Below are 15,570 nucleotides of genomic sequence, written 5' to 3'. Positions count from 1 at the left end.
ATTTCCATTACAGTCCATGTGCAGTACAATAAAGCAGCATTTACATTACAGTCTGTGTGCAGTACATTAAAGTAGAATTTACATTACAGTCCGTGTGCAGTACAATGAAGCAGCATTTACATTACAGTCCAAGTGCTGTACATTAAAGAAACATTTACATTACAGTCCGTGTGCAGTACAATAAAGCAGTATTTACATTACAGTCCGTGTTCAGTACATTAAAGCAGCATTTCCATTACAGTCCATGTGCAGTACAATAAAGCAGCATTTACATTACAGTCTGTGTGCAGTACATTAAAGTAGCATTTACATTACAGTCTGTGTGCAGTACAATAAAGAAACATTTACATTAGTCTGTGTGCAGTACAATAAAGCAGTATTTACATTACAGTCTGTGTGCAGTACATTAAAGTAGCATTTCCATTACAGTCTGTGTGCAGTACAATAAAGAAACATTTACATTACAGTCCGTGTGCAGTACAATAAAGCAGTATTTACATTAGTCCGTGTTCAGTACATTAAAGCAGCATTTCCATTACAGTCCATGTGCAGTACAATAAAGCAGCATTTACATTACAGTCCGTGTGCAGTACAATAAAGAAACATTTACATTACAGTCCGTGTGCAATACAATAAAGCAGCATTTACATTACAGTCCACGTGCAGTACAATAAAGCAGCATTTACATTACAGTCCACGTGCAGTACAATAAAGCAGCATTTACATTACAGTCCATGTGCAGTACATTACAACAGAAGTTACTTTACATTCTGTGTGCAGCACTTTACAGCAATAATTCCAACAGCGTTTGTGCAGCACAATTATTATTTGTTTATTAACATTTACTTATACAGGGTAGGTTGACTGAGCTCATCTACAGCAATGGCCCGTTAATGTTATATTAAAATGACAGACTAGTTCATATGCTGACATCATCCCACAGAATCTCTCATTGTACTATCCCTGAGGCTAACCTATTTATTCCTTTGAAGATTCTGTTTTTTTGGAATGTTTTTTTTTTTTTTTTTAAGTCAGTGTTCTCGAACTCCATTGCTCTCGATTACCAGTAGTGAGTGTGAAATCAGCATTAGAATGTTCGGTTGAGAACATTCTAATGGCATATTTGTGCCCTCACAGCCTTTAAGGCTTTGAGGGTCATTCGAAGTGTATATTGAAGGGCAGTTTTTTTTACCGTCTAGAGTCACTTAAGGTGAGGGTCCAGTGGCAGGCTAGGGTCTCTCGCTGTATCCTTGTGTCACCCCATCTATTTATAACCGAATTCTCTTTCCCCCCCCCCCCCCCCCACTCCTTCTGCATGCAACAGTCAGTCAGTCTGTAGCGATTGTTATGTCAGCATTAGAATGTTGTCAAGAACATTCTAATCACACATTTGTGACCTCACAACTTACAGGGTTACATACACCCTTTTATCTTTAATTCTTACGGTCGTCACAAGTTTTTTTTTTTTTTTTTTACATTTTTACCAGATTTTTGATCAATCTTTTTTTAAACGAACATGGTGGGGGATGGGGGGGATGGGGTGGTGAACAAACAGGAGAATGGGAGGGGGAGAGAGAGAGAGAGGGAGAGAGAGAGAGGCCGAGGGTGTGGCTGGGTATAAACACTGGGACGGTGGCGTCCTGTCTGAAAATCGGCGGTTTTTGCACCCAGTGCGTCTCTCGCTCTCTGTCGCTCGCTCTTGGCAGTGGGACTCATCTTCTCATCCAGCAGAGGGACCCCCCATCCCTGCCCTTTCTTCAAACTGCCCGTCGGCCCCTGAAGACTCCGAGATGCTGCTGTTCCTGACGCTAGTGTCTGTCGGCCTGGTGGCAATAGGTAACGTACGCTCACCTGGTCTTCTCAGACACACCTGTGCTCACGCTCACCATGTTCTATCATGCGCACGATAAAGAGAATCAGATTCTGCTTTACAAAGTATCTCCTACAATCATTATGTACTCCTGATAACGTATACTGAAATCCTCATCTCTGTAAAGTCAGGTGGATTCAGCAAATGTGGGACACTTTTTGGTAGATTCAGTAGGAGACTATCAAAAACTTTTATTGGACTGACGCCCAATGTAAAGACATCAGTCCAATAAAAACAATTGTTGAATGACAGTAACTATTGTAGCAACAATTCAAGAATGTTTTTTTTATTTTATTGGCTGTTGATTCGTACATAGTAGAGTAATGCAAAGCTTAAGTGTCCCGCTTTTGCTGATGTCCCACATTTGCTGAATCCACCCTACATCTAAGTTTAATATTTATTATAATAATGGCAAACTTGTAGATGCTCATGTGCACTCATAGGTTTGTGTGTGCAATTTTTTTGCATCTGTTTATGCCAAATATATAATGGCAATATGTATATATACAGCATGCAGATCCAGTGATTTCAAACAATGAGGCAGGTGTATAAATTAGGAATCAATGTTCTGTGCACCAAGATATTCAGGATGGGATGCATTAGTAAGGGTAACGATGCCGTGCATTGTGGGTATGGAATGTCAGAGCTGGACTGAAAAGAATGTTCTGGTGGTGAGGATATTTTTGAATATCATTGAACACGTTTATTAATTACATTATTTATGTTAAGCCTTTTACCCTCATTTTCCTTGTCCCATTTTTTACTAAATATTTGAAAGCAAACAAAGACCTTATTGGATTACCACATAATCAGTTAAAATCAAGTAAAGAAGTATGTTTTTATGATGGGGCATTGTGTCAGCAAAATGTAATTACAGCCAGACAGGTGTTTCTTACACACTAGATGTCTTAATCTGGTGAAAGGAAGCGTTCTAGCTGTGTCCGGAATGCCGCATCTATGGTCCGTAGCCAACATCCGTGCCGCCAAGTGCGCACTTGCGCACTCCAGAACTTGTTTGAAGTGAAAGTTGTCAGGTCCGACGTTTGCTTTGAAGATGTATCTGCGGGTGAAAAATAATAATAATAATCAAAGCCGCGGGTTGCTGTTTTTTTTTTTTTTTTTTGGACTCTTTTTTTAAATGAGACCCAGTATCACACCCAAACACTCGCCAGTCGACAATTTTGTCTAGGATCTTGTTTCTGACTTTTATGGGCGGGGTTTTTCTTCACCTGCCCAAACAGCTTACGCATTCCGGTGCTCGGAAAAACGGGAAGTGTGTTAAGTAGTGGGATGCGCTTTAAGGCAATCTTTGCTTTATAACGTTAACCTTCGCTAGCCGGAAAACTATGACATCGCGTTGCAGTTAATTAAACGCCCTAGAGCTAAAATTGTACAGTTAATCAGTGCATATACTGACATGTGTAGGCTACCACAAATACTGCATAGGGCTATTGCAACATTTGGCCAGCCATAATTAGCCACACCAGTCGAATAGGCAACGACTACTTATTAATTGATTAGTAGGTTTAAGTAAAACAGTGTAAGGCAACGGCCGTTATCAACTTACATGATGTATTCATTGCAGTTTGGAATAACTTCACGTGAAAATCTGTCCCATAAAACGTCCGTGACTGTTTGCTGGTGTTTAATTGTTTTTGTAGCGTGGACAACTAAGTACAAGGCAATAGTATCTTGCTAACTTGGCTACCTGTTCGAGTTAGGTTACATGTAAAAAAAATTAAAAAAAATTTAAATCATGCTGGTGGTAATGTTTGTGGCTGTGCTACTCTTGCTGTTGTATATCACTGAAAAGTGGAAAGATAATGTGCCGTGATTACATGCTAATACGGTCTGTTTGCAGCTAACCGAAAAACGGGCGCGAAGTCTTGATGTTATTGTAAAGGAAGGAATCTGCGCACTCGACCGACCGCTGTGGTGTTGGCAGTATTAAGTTTGTTGTCTAGCGCCATTCCGAAGTTCCTAGCGCTAGGATTAAACTGAGACAGGAAAGGGAGGTCGCCAACGGAGGAAGAAGACATGACAGAGATTAACATCTCAGTCTTTGCCAGATTGAGCATTAGGTCGAGATTTTCCATTCAGTTGAAGATATAATTCGGGCAGGATGACATGCGTGCACTTGGGTTGCCAGATTGCCGATTTTGGGCAGGAATTAATTTATTAATTAATTAATTTATTTATTTATTTATTTTTGTACAGAACCGGTTTGTGATCCCGATCAGACAATATAATTACCTGCTCTGAATAACTGATTGAAATTTGACCGCTAGGTTGTAATGAATTTCGGGAATTAAAAAAAGAGCTCAGCGTCATAGGAATGATATGGACAAGCCACAAAGAACAATGACAGGAAGGATGGATTTTGCTTTAGGGGCATTGATCCGATGTCACCTCAGTTGACCTAGAAGGAACATCCAGCCCGGACATGCAGGCATATATACCATAGACTACACATACCATAGAGTGCCCATATGCGCCACAGTCACATACTAAGCACAGACTGAACACAAATACCGTACTTTCTACACATATACATGTATTTGTCGGGGGTATGTGCATGGTACTGTAGTATGTTTTCGACAAAAGAAAAATGTGTAGTGCACTGCTTTCTGTTTGACGTATTAGCAGTAGTTTATAATAATAATGATACATTTTTAATGACAGTTTGTGCAGTATCAGTAGTGATTCAGTTTGGGAAAACATGATTTTGTTCAGTGTACATTGTGTGTTCATGGACATTTTTTTTTGAAACACTGAAAACGAGCTTAAAATACAGGCAGCTGTCTGGTCGAATGACTGTACTGTTACGTGTCAATAAAGAGACTATAATATGACTCATTTTAGTAATGGTACTGTAATGTGACTGAAATGATGGTAATATGACTGCAGTGCAGCTGTAACAATGGTAATGGGACTGTAATGATGGTAATGAGACTCTAATGATGGTAATGAGACTGTAATGATGTTAATGGGACTGTAACATGGCTGTAATGATGGCAATTGGGTTGTAATGGGACTGTAACAATGATAATGGGACAGTAATGACCACAATGTGACTAATGGCAGTAGTGACTGTAATGTGGTTGTAATGATGGTAATGGGAATGTAATGACTATAATGACCAATGTGACTTTCTTGTGAGATTAGACTACTGTAATACTTTTTTGGTACTTCGGAACTCCCTCCCTCAGCAGATCAGAGAGTTCAAATCTTTTGTAAAATTTTAAGACCTCAAAGAAAATGTTCCTGGTTTTTGGATTATTTTTACTGTTGCCTCTTTTATCACTAACACTTACCTGTTTTGGTCATTGGATTTGATGTGTCTGTAATGACTGTAATGTTACTGTAATGTAACTGTAGTGACTGTAATGCAACTGTACTGACTAATGTGACTGTAATGTGACTGCACTGACTGTAATGCGATTATAATGTGACTGTAATGCAACTGTAGTGACTGTAATGCAATTATAATGTGACTGTAATGCAACTGTAGTGACTGTAATGCGACTATAATGTGACTGTAATGCAACTGTAATGACTGTAATGCGACTATAATGTGACTGTAATGCAACTGTAATGACTGTAATGTGACTGAAATGCAACTCTAATGACTCTAATGTGACTGTAATATGACTGTAATGCAACTGTAATGCAACTGTAATGACTGTAATGCGACTATAATGTGACTGTAATGCAACTGTAATGACTGTAATGTGACTGTAATGCAACTGTAATGACTGTAATGTAACTGTACTAGCTGTAATGTAACTGTACTGACTGTAATATGACTGTAGTGACTGTAATGAGTGTGACGTCTCTCCCCAGTGCCGCAGTCCCAGGCGATTGTGATCTACACGGGCTGGGATCGCCACGCCCTGGTGGGGTCAGACGTGCGGCTCTCCTGCTCCTTCTTCTCCTGGCGATGGACCTCCGAGGACGTGACCTTCTCCTGGAGCTACCGGGCCGACGGGGCCCGAGAAGGCATCTCTGTACGTGCCCTCGTTTCTCCCTCCCTCCCTCACTCTCTTTCTCTCTCTCTCTCTCCTCTATCCATCTCTGTACGTACCCCTCACCTGCCCCTTCCTTTCTTCCTCTCTCACCCTTTACCCCTCTCTTTCCTTCTCTCTTTCTCCCTCTCTCTCCTCTATCCATCTCTGTACGTACCCTTCACCTATCCCCTTCATTTCTTCCTCCCTCGCTCTCTCTCTCTTCTCTATCCATCTCTACGTACGTTCACCTGCCCTTTGCTTTCACCCTCCCTCACCCTCCGTCTCTCCATCCATCTCTCTCCCTCTCTATCTCTTCATCTCTTTCCACCTCTCCTTTGCCCCCCCCTCTCTCTCTCTCTCTCTCTCTCCTCTACTCCTCTATCCATCTCTCTCCATGGCTTTGCTTTGTTCATCCTTGTCTCCGTGTGATCTGTGTTACTTCCTCTTCGTCTCATTCACTCCCTCTGCTAAAGTAAATAATGAAGTACCACCTCCCCCCCCCCCACCAGATATTCCACTACACCGGGGGTCTGCCCTACGTGGACAACAAGGGTCCTTTCCGGGACAGGCTGGAGTTCGTGGGGAACCCCCAGCGTCGCGACGGCTCCATCCTAATCAAGAACCTGGACTACAACGACAACGGCACCTTCACCTGCGACGCCAAGAACCCGCCCGACATCGTGGGCCGGCCTTCCCACGTCCGACTGCTCGTGTTCGAGAAACGTGCGTGCCTTCCTGCTCGCGCGAGCTCGCGTCCACCACGCTCAAGCTGAGAAAAACCGTTAGAAACCCCGAACGGTGAAATGTCCGGTGTTAATTCAACCCTGACAGTGTTATTTCAACTACAACAGATAACTTTTGGTCCCACTCTGGTGCCGGGACCAAACGTAATCCGTTACACTTGAATTTCCACCGTTAGGTTTGAATTTACACTGGGCATTCTACTGTGTTCCCTTACTCCATTCGGCTGTGTTCCTGGTTTTGGTTATACACTTTGTTGTACGTCGCTCTGGATAAGAGCGTCTGCCAAATGCCTGTAATGTAATGTAATGTAATGTACACTCCAGTCACTATGGAAACGGCTAAACCCAACAACTGTCTCCCTCTCCAGGGTATTTGTGTCTGTTGAGGCTTTGGGGTGGGGGTGGGCAGGAAATTTTGGAGAACGATGTTCTATAATTTATCCCTCTGTCATATTTAGTGAGGAAGTGCGGCTCTATTTGCGGGGTGGGGGGGGACAGTCTCTCTCTGTGCTTTTGTCCGGTTTTTCCTGAGTTCCTCTCTCCTCTCTGTGGTCAGACAATCTGCCGCGGTGTTTCCCATCTAGTTTCAGGGCCGGTCGGCGGGTGAATTTGTGGCCTATTGTAATTTGGATTGACTCTAAATCGTTCTGTCGAAATGGTGCCCTCCTGAGACCGCACGGTTTAAATTGAGGTCGGTGAATTGAGCCCCGAGAGGGGGGTTATTTTTTTGGCTTGGCTCTTGGCATTTCAGGTCCCTGTAATAGTGTGCGTGGGGGCTCACTGTGTTTTAGTGTCTCCAAAATTAATTGGGTTCTTAAACCCATTCCATTTAAATGGGCCCTGTCTCACTCCAGGCCCATGAGTGAATCTTTGGTTTATTGTATTTTTTTCCAGACTTAACTGCACACTTATTTACCAAGTACATTCATTTAATTATCTCATCGATTTAACCCCTACATCACCTTTTATACATACCTTTATATATACCTTGATCCCTTTTATACATTCATACAAGTGAACCATCTTCTCAAATTGTGTAAAAAAAAATTTTTTTTTTTTTTGTTTGATTCTGATTCCCTCTTGCAGTGCCCGTCCAGGCTGGAGTGATCACTGGCGCCATCATCGGGGCAGTCCTGGGACTGCTGGTGCTGATCGTGGTGATCTACTACCTAATGAGGTTCCTGGTCGCCCGCCGAGTCTTCAGCCTCAGTGTCAGGTGTCTGTCTTAACTGTCTCTCCGCTTCTCACATGCGTGTGAAATCACCACATTCCGGAATAATCAAGAACAAGAAACATGCCTCCTTGCAATTACTATGGGTCTATGGTGCAGTAGCGGCTGCTGGCCACAGGGTGGCAGGTGTTCTCATTCCTCCACCTCTCTGATTCTCTGTCTGTTTCTTTCTTTCAGCAAACACGGGAAGAAAGGAAAAGGGAAAGAGGGATCACAGCAGCGACAGGTCAGTCCTCGACTACACCCACCTACACACTCAACTATACCCACCTACGCCCTTCCATTCCAGACAACCATGCATGACTACACCTACCCATAGTACACGACCATGTACAACTACACCCACCCATACCACACCCACACCCTCATCTCCACCCACCTACACCCTCACCATACAACCTTGCACAACTACCCCTACCCATGCACAAGTATGTGTAACTACACCCACCCCCACCATCAGCTACACCTGCCCCCTCACACAACTATGCACAACTGTACCCACCCATACCACACAACCTTGTAAAATTACACCCACCCATACTACAACCACACCCTCAACTACACCCACCTACACAGAACCACAAACCTCTACCCCCACCCAACTACACCCACCCACACCCTTGCCATACAACTGTTCACAACTATACGCACCCATGCACAACTGTGCACAACTACACCCACTCTCACACAACTACACCCACCTACACACAACCATGCACAACTACACTATTACAAACGTCTACACACAACCAGGCAGAACTACAGTCCTACAGCATCCACACCTGCACACTACAGATATCTACACACAACTGCAGACAGATACACAAATCTAGGCTACAAATGTAAATGAAAAATAGGAAATGCTAAATATTTAAAATTCATATTTTAAGTGGGTTTAGGAACCTTGGGGCCTTGACGTAGCAATCACATTATGATCTTAGAGGCTAAATATAATAATAATAATAATAATAATAATAATAACGTGAAAACTCACTACTACTGCTGATTTTAGTGTAATGAACCCTAGTCTAATTTATCATCTTCAAATGCAGCTAAATATTCACCATATTGTCCCAAACATAAAGGGGGGGGGGTTGTGAGGGTGTCAGCATGATTAGAGGGGTCAGGGTTAAGAGTTTGAAGGTTAAGATTAGTGTGTAGGGGTTAGAGGTTAAAGGTCAGACCCTTGCCCTTGCATCTACCTCAGAATTCAGCTGGACTAACCCCCCCGTTTTTTATTCTTTCTTCTATGCCGTACTTCATCCCTCCTTTTCTCCGTTTGGCTCTTTGCTCTCGTTCTCTCTTCTCTCTGTTCCTCCTCATCCTCCCTCTCTCTCTTTTGTTCTGTTTCTTCAGGATCCTCAGCAGCCCTGTTCTCTCCACAGGTGGTGTCCCAGCATGCACTGGGGTTTCACACATCAGCCCAGTGCACACGTTCACACTGCATATCACACTGCATTTCTCTCTTCAGAAAATTTATCTTGCTGCAAATGCCCATTTCTTGCAACACATCCCCCTCTTTTGCTATGAATCTTCACTTCACCTTTATGAAGCCACGTCCTCCCATCTCTCTGTCCTCCTATTTTTTCTCCTCCTCTTTCTTCCTCCTTTTTTCTCCTCTTTCCTGAACACACGGTCAGAGACCAGGCTTCGTTCTTAGAATGACATCACCTTCTCACCACATCAAAATAGCTGTGTTGCACACCTGAGACAAACTGCCAGTGTGCACAGGTGTAAAGTCCTGGGGTCAGAAAGTAAAACTCCTGCCGTGTGTTTCTTCCAACCGAGTAACTCAGCCAGCTTATTTCACTCATTAGTTCTACCTCCTGGCTGAATAATTGTGCTAATTAGCAATTCCAGGTATTTTTGTTCCAGGTGACTGGAACAAAAATACTTCTCACTTCCTGAGCCTGGATATTTCACCTGTGCCGTTGTGTTAGGAGACACATGGGCTCTCTCTATCTCCCTCTATCTCTCTCTTTCTCTCTCTCTCTCCAACCCTCTATTTTTACCTCTCCCACAATTCCCTTGTCCTTTAACTGCTAATGAGTTAATCTGACAAAAAAATGCCTTGTTAAAAAATCGCAAACACAGTGTAACAAAAGTGTAAATTACATTTTTAAATTTGGGCATTCAAATCATTTGTCGATTTTATTCTAAGACATTTTAAGCAGGTCATAGCGAGGATATGCAAATAATTTTAACAGGCCGATTGTCTGAGGGTGTGACTCAGGTGTGCCCCAGGTGTGAGGGGCGTGGCTCAGGTATGTGCCAGGTATGGGGGGGGGCGTGGCTCAGGTGTGTCTCAGGTGTGGGGGTGTGTCTCAGGTGTGACTCAGGTGTGCCCCAGGTGTGAGGGGCGTGGCTCAGGTATGTGCCAGGTATGGGGGGGGCGTGGCTCAGGTGTGTCCCAGGTGTGGGGGTGTGTCTTAGGTGTGTCTCAGGTGTGTGGGGAGTGTGTCTTAGGTGTTTCCTAGGTGTGATGGGGTGTGTGTCTCAGGTGTGTCTTAGGTGTGTCCCCCAGGTGTGAGGGGGGTGTGTCTCAGGTGTGTCCCAGGTGTGAGGGGGGTGTGTCTCAGGTGTGTCTCAGGTGTGATGGGGTGTGTTTCAGGTGTGTCTCAAGTGTGATGGGGTGTGTGTCTCAGGTGTCATGGGGGTGTGACTCAGGTGTGTCCCCCAAGTGTGAGGGGCGTGAGTCAGGTGTCTCTCAGATGTGAGGGCTGCGGCTCGGGTGTGTCCTAGGTGTGAGGGGGTGTCTCAGGTGTGTCCCAGGTGTGAGGGGCATGTCTCAGGTGTGTCCCAGGTGTGAGGGGCATGTTTCAGGTGTGTCCTAGGTGTGAGGGGGTGTCTCAGGGGTGTCTCAGGTGTGTCCCAGGTGTGAGGGGCATGTCTCAGGTGTGTCCTAGGTGTGAGGGGGTGTGTCTTAGGTGTGTCTCAGGTGTGATGGGGTATGTTTCAGGTGTCTCTCAGGTGTGAGGGGCGTGGCTCAGGTGTGAGGGGGCGTGTCTCAGGTGTGTCCCAGGTGTGAGGGGGCGTGTCTCAGGTGTGTCCCAGGTGTGAGGGGCGTGTCTCAGGTGTGTCCCAGGTGTGAGGGGGTGTGTCTCAGGTGTGAGGGGCGTGTCTCAGGATTGTTCCAGGTGTGAGGGGGTGTGTCTCAGGTGTGTTCCAGGTGTGAGGGGCGTGGCTCAGATCTGTCCCCTCTCTGACTGACTGCCCTCTTTGTCTCCCGCAGCTCCGGAGAAAATCCCCCTTCTCTTTCCTTTCCTTCTAATGTGACTCTTCCCCGTCTCCCCGCTCCACTCCTAGGGTCCCACCCTCTACGCCGCCCTGGACCAGTCCAAACTGAAGGCCTCCTCCTCCGAAAAGAAGAAGCAGGAGTCACGCAAGGATAAGAAATAGGATTCGGCAAGCAGAGAGCTAGAGCCCCACGACAAACCCCGCAAAACGCAGCCCAAACCGCAGAAAGAGAAAGAGAAATCGGGAGGGGGGAAGGGAGGGGACAGGGTCCTGATGACTATCGAACTGGAGATGACCAAGGGGGAGGGGGAGGGAGGCCTGCCCAAAAAGTCGCCCAGTTTTCTGTCCCAGCTCGCCAACAAACTGACCGTCAAATAAAGGAGAGGGAAGAGAGGAGGAACGAGGGAGGGATGAGGGTGGAAGGGTGGAGAGAGAGATAGAGAGGGAGAGGGCAGCATTGCACAGATAAAGTCTGGTGGGGGTAGAGCATACTTATTCTCTAATTAAATCACATCCGTCTTTTTTACAGACAGGAAAATAATCGTATTCGAGTATAAATACTTTAGATTTGATTAGAATTCAATCAGAATTAAATTTATGTCCATAAAAAAATATATTTAAAATGACCCGTTAGCATTCAATACCTTATTCAAAGACATTCTTTTCAGTTGAAATGATTTCATGGTAACTTCAATACAAACAAGCCTTCAACCTCGCCTGTGCGTGTTAGAATGCCTCTTCGTGTCACTACGGCAACAGCAAGGACACTGTGCTTCTCTTAGGGGTCATCTGCAAACTCTCACCTCACAAAAAACTTTTTATTTTTATTTTGTCAAAGATAGAATCTCATCATCGGCCACAATGTTCACATATTAAATATTAAATTATTCGTAATTATTCATTCATATATTAAAGACCTTGACTCTCAAAAATCACCTCTCTCCCTCTCCGTCTTTGTCCTTCTCCCACTCCCTCTTCCTTTCCTTTCCCCCCTTTCTGTCTCTGTCTTTCTCTCTCGTAGATGTTCTGAGTCCTCTTTTCACCCGCGCTCTGGCTGCTCCGCCCCCCAAAGCCCCGCCCACCCCACCGCCCCCCAACCAAAACTACTGGCGTAGCCACATGTCACTCCAACCGAGCTCCAACCGAGACCCCGGGCGTGCCCCCTCACCAAAACCAGCCCCTCCCACTTCCGTGTCTGCACTTGGTGAGTCGACACGCTCCCCCCAAAACAGAGTCTCTGCCACACCCACAACAATGTCTCCTCCTCCGCCCCCCCAACAAAGGCTATGCCTCATCCCCCCAACAGAGAGTGGTTTTGAACTGGTAGCACCCTGGACTGTAGAAGCTCTGAGAGGCACAGACAGTCTGTTTAGCTGTTTACCCCCGTAGACACGTACTCGAGTGTTTCTACTTGCACTCCCATGACACAGACCCCCGACACGTCTACTTAAACCTCCTACCTGTTCGTTCAGGTGGACGGATATCTACCTATTGCTTGTGATTGTGGGGATGATAACATAAAATATGATTTGGGAAAAAAAATAAATTGTGAAGCCCATCTCCTCCTGATCTTGTACTGTTGTAAAATAACAAACTATGGTAGGTCCTTGAAAGAATTTGTTGTCAGCTTTATTTGCACAAGGCGCAACAAACACAGTGTTCATTTCACTGGGCAATTCGGGCCATTAATATTTCTAATGCTAATGACCCTACTGGAGGCGGAGCCTGTAGAAAAAGCAACAGAGGCCGTTCACTGCTTTGAGTTTAGTGACTGAGAAGCACAGAATGAAGTCAATACTGAACCAGACCACGTGAACTATCTCAGCCAGCCAAAATAGAAAGCAAGAATTGTGAAAGAAATGTGGATTTGAGCTAAGCTCCAAAACGCTTAGCTACTCGAGTCCCAAAAAGTGTTCTCCTCCCGCGGCTTACTTAGGGTGGCGTTTCCTGTCCTGTCCCTCTCCGACTCACCAGCTCAGATACCTCTCAGCACCTCATTGACCCCGCCTTCACCGCCCCTCGTTTCGGTTGCTTAGCAACGCATTGTGCCCTCACACGCCCTAGCGGCCCTTCTGATTCTTCTCATCGTAAAAGATGCCAAAAACAGATATTCTAATTCATCTAGCTCTCTGCTATGTATGTATGTGTGTGTGTGTATTTGTGTGTGTGTGAGTGAGTGAGTGTGTATTTGGTGTATGTGTGTGTGTGTTAGACAGACATTTTACATGTGTACAAAAAAACATTGTAAGCATGTTTCTCGAAGGCAGAAATGTAATAGTATTTCTCGATATTTAATGATGTTTCTGCCCTGGTGAAATGCAAGGATCCAGTGAGCTTTTTGTGCCACACAGGAGACCGTAGAGTGCTCTCGTCCACCCAGGTAGCACTGCAACCCGGCAAAGGGAGGAGTTCTGGGAGGAAATATCCTACCCCTTGGCTCTTCTCAGACATTTCTTTCTGAATGATGTCGCCCACTTGAGCCGTGTTTTGATGCAAACATCAAACTACAGTCATGGATGGTGCAGTAGAATATGAGGTCATAACCGCAGAGTGGTTATGGGTAGTGTAGTGCTATTATAGCATGGACCACTACACTCGTGTAGCTTTTTTTTTTTTTACACTAGCGCTAAGTGTTAAACATGGTTTTATGCTAGCACTAGTGTAGAATGCGCTTTTCACTAGCACTAGTGTAGAAAATGGTTTTACGCTCACACTAGCGTAGACTGGTTTAAAGTAGCACGGTCTCCTTCAATGGATTCAGGTCTTCCCTTGGTCCAGCTTTATGGATTCTTGACATTTGAGAAAATACATTAAAATGTCTTGAGACATCTGTGTTGTTCATGTATCGCGTTCTTTATCGGATCTGATTCAGAGATAACATTCCTTTATTCTTTGAAATAAATACGCATTAACGGTTTAATTATTTTTTTTTTTTACATTTATTTTTATGCTAACAATAGAAATGTACCAACCAGTATTTGTTGTGATATGAAATGTGTTGTATAAAGAAAATAAATCAGAAATAAAAGCAAACACTCAACTTGGTTGTAAAAATAAAAATTAAATAAACCCAAATGAACAGAGAATTATGTGTCTGGTGTGTTTACTGGTCTGAAATTTGTTTTTGTCTGGATTACCTGACAAATAATATTTTGCCTCTTGTAGTCTCCCAATCATCCTGACATAGCTACAATCATCCTGATTCTGCTAGACGTATCCTGACAAAGCTACGATCATCCTGATTCAGCAACACTTATCCCAACATAGCTACAATTATCTTGATTCAACAAGACTTATCCCAACATAGCTATGATCATCCTGATTCAGCAACACTTATCCCAACATAGCTATGATCATCCTGATTCAGCAAAACTTATCCCAACATAGCTATGATCATCCTGATTCAGCAACACTTATCCCGATTCAGCCCCAGTCATACTGATTCATCCCCAATCAGCCAGGTATGACAGGGCGACAGTGTAGCACAGTTGGTAAGGAACTGGGCTAGTAACCGAAAGGTCATAGATTCGATTCCTGGATAGGACACTGCCGTTGTACCCTTGATCAAGGTACTTAACCTGCATTGCTTCAGTATATATCCAGCTGTAGAAATGGATGCAATGTCAAATGCTCTGTAAAAAGTTGTGTAAATGGCTCTGGATAAGAGCGTCTGCTAAATGCCTGTAATGTGAAATGTAACACAAGAACTGCGTATAATATCAAATCTGAACACTAATAGACATGCAGAATAATGATGATAGTAAACTGTTAACATACTGTGGCAGGGCTCGGTTTGTGGGAGAGGTTCAGGGCAATCGGAGCACCACACCTACTAGTTAGGTAGGCACACACACCTGGAGTGCGTCACTAATTAGTCCAGGTATTTAAAATGTGCTCTCTTCCCAGTAGGCGTCTGTGACCAAGGAATTCACAAACCGAGCCCTGCCACACATACTATCTTTCATACACGTTAGTTGCAGACCAATATAATTCACTGAAGACATGAAAGAGATATGAAGATGAAGACGAAGGAAAGAAAGTTCTGAGATGATGCGAAAAGACATAAGCTCAGGAGGTAAGACCGATTGTCTGGCAGTCGGAGGGTTGCCGGTTCAAACCCCGCCCTGGGCGTGTCAAAGTGTCCTTGAGCAAGACACCTAACCCCTAACTGCTCTGGCGAATGAGAGGCATCAATTGTAAAGCGCTTTGGATAAAAGCGCTATATAAATGCAGTCCATTTACCATTTACCATTTAGAAGACAGTCTAAAATAAAAAAGGAGGGTATTTATAAATACTAAAATGATCAAAAATAACCAAATGTATATAAACAAGATTAAAGATAAAACAAAAAATTTAAGTAAAAGATTCCCAAATCAACTAAAAAGCTAATGTAAGAAGATGAGTTTTCAATTCACTTTTAAAACTATCTTTGGTTGGTCCCTCTGATCTGGAGATGTAGGCTGTTCCAAAGTCTAGAAGTA

At 44.1% G+C, this 15,570-nt stretch overlaps 1 protein-coding gene across 3 annotated transcripts; it reads left to right on the top strand.

The window, feature by feature from the left end:
* Positions 1–1,635: 1,635 nt before the first annotated feature.
* Positions 1,636–14,174, top strand: mpz (myelin protein zero). Of its 3 annotated transcripts, none has more exons than XM_035429878.1 (6): positions 1,636–1,836; positions 5,714–5,877; positions 6,387–6,600; positions 7,707–7,836; positions 8,029–8,077; positions 11,084–11,201. In XM_035429878.1, exons 1-6 carry the CDS (start codon positions 1,791–1,793, stop codon positions 11,120–11,122), a joined length of 642 nt encoding a protein of 213 aa, XP_035285769.1. In that variant the 5' UTR covers positions 1,636–1,790; the 3' UTR covers positions 11,123–11,201. The 3 variants fall into 3 exon arrangements, with proteins under 3 accessions (XP_035285769.1, XP_035285770.1, XP_035285768.1); XM_035429879.1 differs by lacking the exon at positions 11,084–11,201 and adding an exon at positions 12,110–14,174 and having other exon boundaries at positions 1,637–1,836; XM_035429877.1 differs by having other exon boundaries at positions 1,637–1,836; positions 11,158–12,103.
* Positions 14,175–15,570: the final 1,396 nt, after the last annotated feature.

The sequence above is a fragment of the Anguilla anguilla genome, chromosome 8 (genome assembly GCF_013347855.1).
Source record: "Anguilla anguilla isolate fAngAng1 chromosome 8, fAngAng1.pri, whole genome shotgun sequence".
Lineage (NCBI taxonomy): Eukaryota > Metazoa > Chordata > Actinopteri > Anguilliformes > Anguillidae > Anguilla > Anguilla anguilla.
This window is presented reverse-complemented; position numbering and strand designations above follow the sequence as displayed.